Source organism: Paralichthys olivaceus, chromosome 6 (genome assembly GCF_024713975.1).
Source record: "Paralichthys olivaceus isolate ysfri-2021 chromosome 6, ASM2471397v2, whole genome shotgun sequence".
NCBI classification, from domain to species: domain Eukaryota; kingdom Metazoa; phylum Chordata; class Actinopteri; order Pleuronectiformes; family Paralichthyidae; genus Paralichthys; species Paralichthys olivaceus.
The window spans coordinates 27,234,316-27,236,815 of record NC_091098.1 but is presented as its reverse complement, the minus strand read 5'-3'; the positions used below and the strand labels follow the sequence as shown (position 1 = coordinate 27,236,815).

The window sequence follows — 2,500 nt, the reverse complement described above, 5'->3', positions numbered from 1 at the left end:
GTGTGTGTGTGTGTGTGTGTGTGTGTGTGTGATACTCACGCTCCACGATGACTTGGACAGTTTGTGTCACAGCCGTCCCCAGCGTGTTGGAAGCGTAGCAGCGGTAGAAACCTTTGTAGAAGCTGAGGTCCGTGTCCCTCTCGGCCCACAGCGTCCCCGATCCTCTTTGCTCCAAACCAAACTCCTCACCGTCTTTCACCCACCGGAAACTGGAGAGAGCAGAAAGTGTGACAGTGTTAATTCAGAGAAAACCGACATTTCTTAATGTTCGTGGCTCAAAACAAGGGAAACACACTCATTGTTTTAAAAACTGGTGATGTGATGTTTTTCAGTTTTCTACTGAAGAAGTTAATGTTTTAAAAGAGGTAAAAACTAAATGACTTTAAAGATCAGCAGAATATTTATATGTATTTGAGACGTTGACATCGTCAGTGGGAACCAATGAAGCTGAAGCTGAGAGCCAGAGTCGGGAGGTCAGAAAATGTGGATGTATGTTAGGATGGTTGATGGTTTTAGTCTTTTTACTCGATAACAAACATCACCAGCTTCATCCTCGAATGAGAAGAAGGGAGAGGATGGAGGGAGGAGAGGAGCAGGAGGGAGGAGAGGAGCAGGAGGGAGGAGAGGAGCAGGAGGGAGGAGTGGGAGGGAAAAAACAGACCCAGAGAAATGGAAAAAGAAGAGAGATGATTTTATTAAGGGACATTTATTGCCATGCCAACAGAAAGACCAGAGGGAGGGAACGGACAAACAGCCTGACACATGTCCTGTGTGTCAATTATATTCACACACACACACACACACACACACACACACACACACACACACACACACACACACACACACACACACACACACACACAGGTGTTGCTGTCATACGTACGTGGGTGCTGGGAGACCGGAGGCCTCACAGGGCAGATTGATGTCCTCTAGGGAAAACGCTGTGTACGATGACGGCATCTCTATCAACACTGGAGGCTGTGACACTAACACACACACACACACACACACACACACAGTAATTATCAATGAGTACAGATAAACACAAGCACAAACATTGTTGTTATTAGGACGCCTGACTTCTGTTGGTCTTTTTTTATTATTATTTAGTCGTTTAGCAGAAGCTTTTATCCAAAGCGACTTACAAGGAGACAAATCATTCAAGCTACAAGGATCTTAGTGTAACAATAAACTCTACGTGTCAGGGCAGAGATTCAGTAATCATTCGCAGGAGAGGGCGGAAGGGGAAATGAAAGGAGAGACCAGTTAGAAAGCAGAAGAGTGGTAGAAAGAGGAAGAGGGGAGAAGGTGTTCTCTGAGGCGCTCGGTCTTCAGTAGCTTCTTGAAGACAGAGAGGGACGTCCCTGCTCTGGTGCTGTTTGGCAGCTGTGGAACGTGGAAGTACGAAGGAGAATAGTCTGGATTGCCGAGGCTGTACAGACGGAAGAGCCAGACTCATTTGACGAACGCAACGTACGGGGGGGGGGGGGGCGTAACATACGTCCTTATCAGAGCAGTGAGGAATGTGGGAGCAGTCCCAGCAATCGTTCTGTAGGCAAGCATGTGACTTGAACCTGATGCGAGCAGGTGCAGGCAGCCGGGGAAGCTCAACAAGCAGTGTGGTAACTTTGTCCTCTTTGGTTGGTTGAACATCTGGTTGAACATCTGAAGAGGTTTCACCACACAAGCCGGTACGCCCGTTAACAGGACATGGCAGTCGTGGGGGCGGGAGATCACCAGGGTTTGTCCCAGCGGTCGGGTGGAACCTTGGGTCACTGATCTTCAGTGTCCCAGTGTGACGTGTCCCCACAGAGCTCCAGTCAGAGCTTCATCGACACTTTGATGTTCACATGAACAACCTTGTTTAAAACTTTTACAACTTGGACACGTGACAGAAATGTAAATACTCATTTGGTCCTGATGCATCTCTGACATTCTTTCTGGAAGAACCAATAAAAACCATCTAGTTTCTTTTCTGCTTATATTTAATTTGCAGTGAGTCTGTTTCTCCGTTATTAAAAATCTAACACACACGTGTTTGACACATGAGCTGAAACTATTGTTGAACGTTGTCCTCTGTGTGACGTGAGTGTGTCTGCAGGGACGGAGGACGAGCGTCAGTAGTGAAGCAGCAACAGAAGGACTGGACTGACGGACGCCATCGTCTGGATTGACAGGTTTGTTTTAATGAAGCGTCGGAAGTGGTTGTCTCACACACACACACACACACACACACACACAAACACACACACACACACTAACAAGGAGAGCCACTTACTGTTGTGCACTTTATCTGTTTGTCCACAGGGAAGCAGTGAAAGCAGAGCAGAGAAGAAAGACTGAGACAAGGACGAGTTTAAAATGCTGCAGACAAACTCAGAGCTGAACCTGATGTTAGTGACAGATTTATTATCATGACTCCATCATTAATAACGTTGAGAGTAAAATTACTCATCTGAAGGATTTGTCCTCCTCTCAGTTTTCTGACTCAGACTCACTG

At 46.7% G+C, this 2,500-nt stretch overlaps 1 protein-coding gene and 1 long non-coding RNA gene across 5 annotated transcripts in view; one reads left to right on the top strand and one right to left on the bottom strand.

Moving 5' to 3' along the window:
• The window catches only part of LOC109645640 (neural cell adhesion molecule L1.1-like), a 34,179-nt gene that overhangs the window by 15,578 nt on the left and 16,101 nt on the right, over window positions 1-2,500 (bottom strand). For 2 of the 4 annotated variants that reach the window (XM_069525964.1, XM_069525965.1), the window contains exons 3-5: window positions 2,279-2,293; window positions 884-986; window positions 40-209 (exon numbers count right to left, since the gene is read on the bottom strand). In XM_069525964.1, the coding sequence (XP_069382065.1) occupies window positions 40-209; window positions 884-986; window positions 2,279-2,293 (288 nt within the window). The remainder of the gene's footprint in view (window positions 1-39; window positions 210-883; window positions 987-2,278; window positions 2,294-2,500) is intronic. The other 2 variants (XM_069525966.1, XM_069525967.1) reach the window with 1 other exon arrangement.
• The window catches only part of LOC138410433 (uncharacterized), a 5,909-nt gene continuing 5,448 nt past the window's right edge, over window positions 2,040-2,500 (top strand). Inside the window, exons 1-2 of the long non-coding RNA XR_011243127.1 lie at window positions 2,040-2,177; window positions 2,308-2,393. This is a non-coding gene — a long non-coding RNA (uncharacterized lncRNA). The remainder of the gene's footprint in view (window positions 2,178-2,307; window positions 2,394-2,500) is intronic.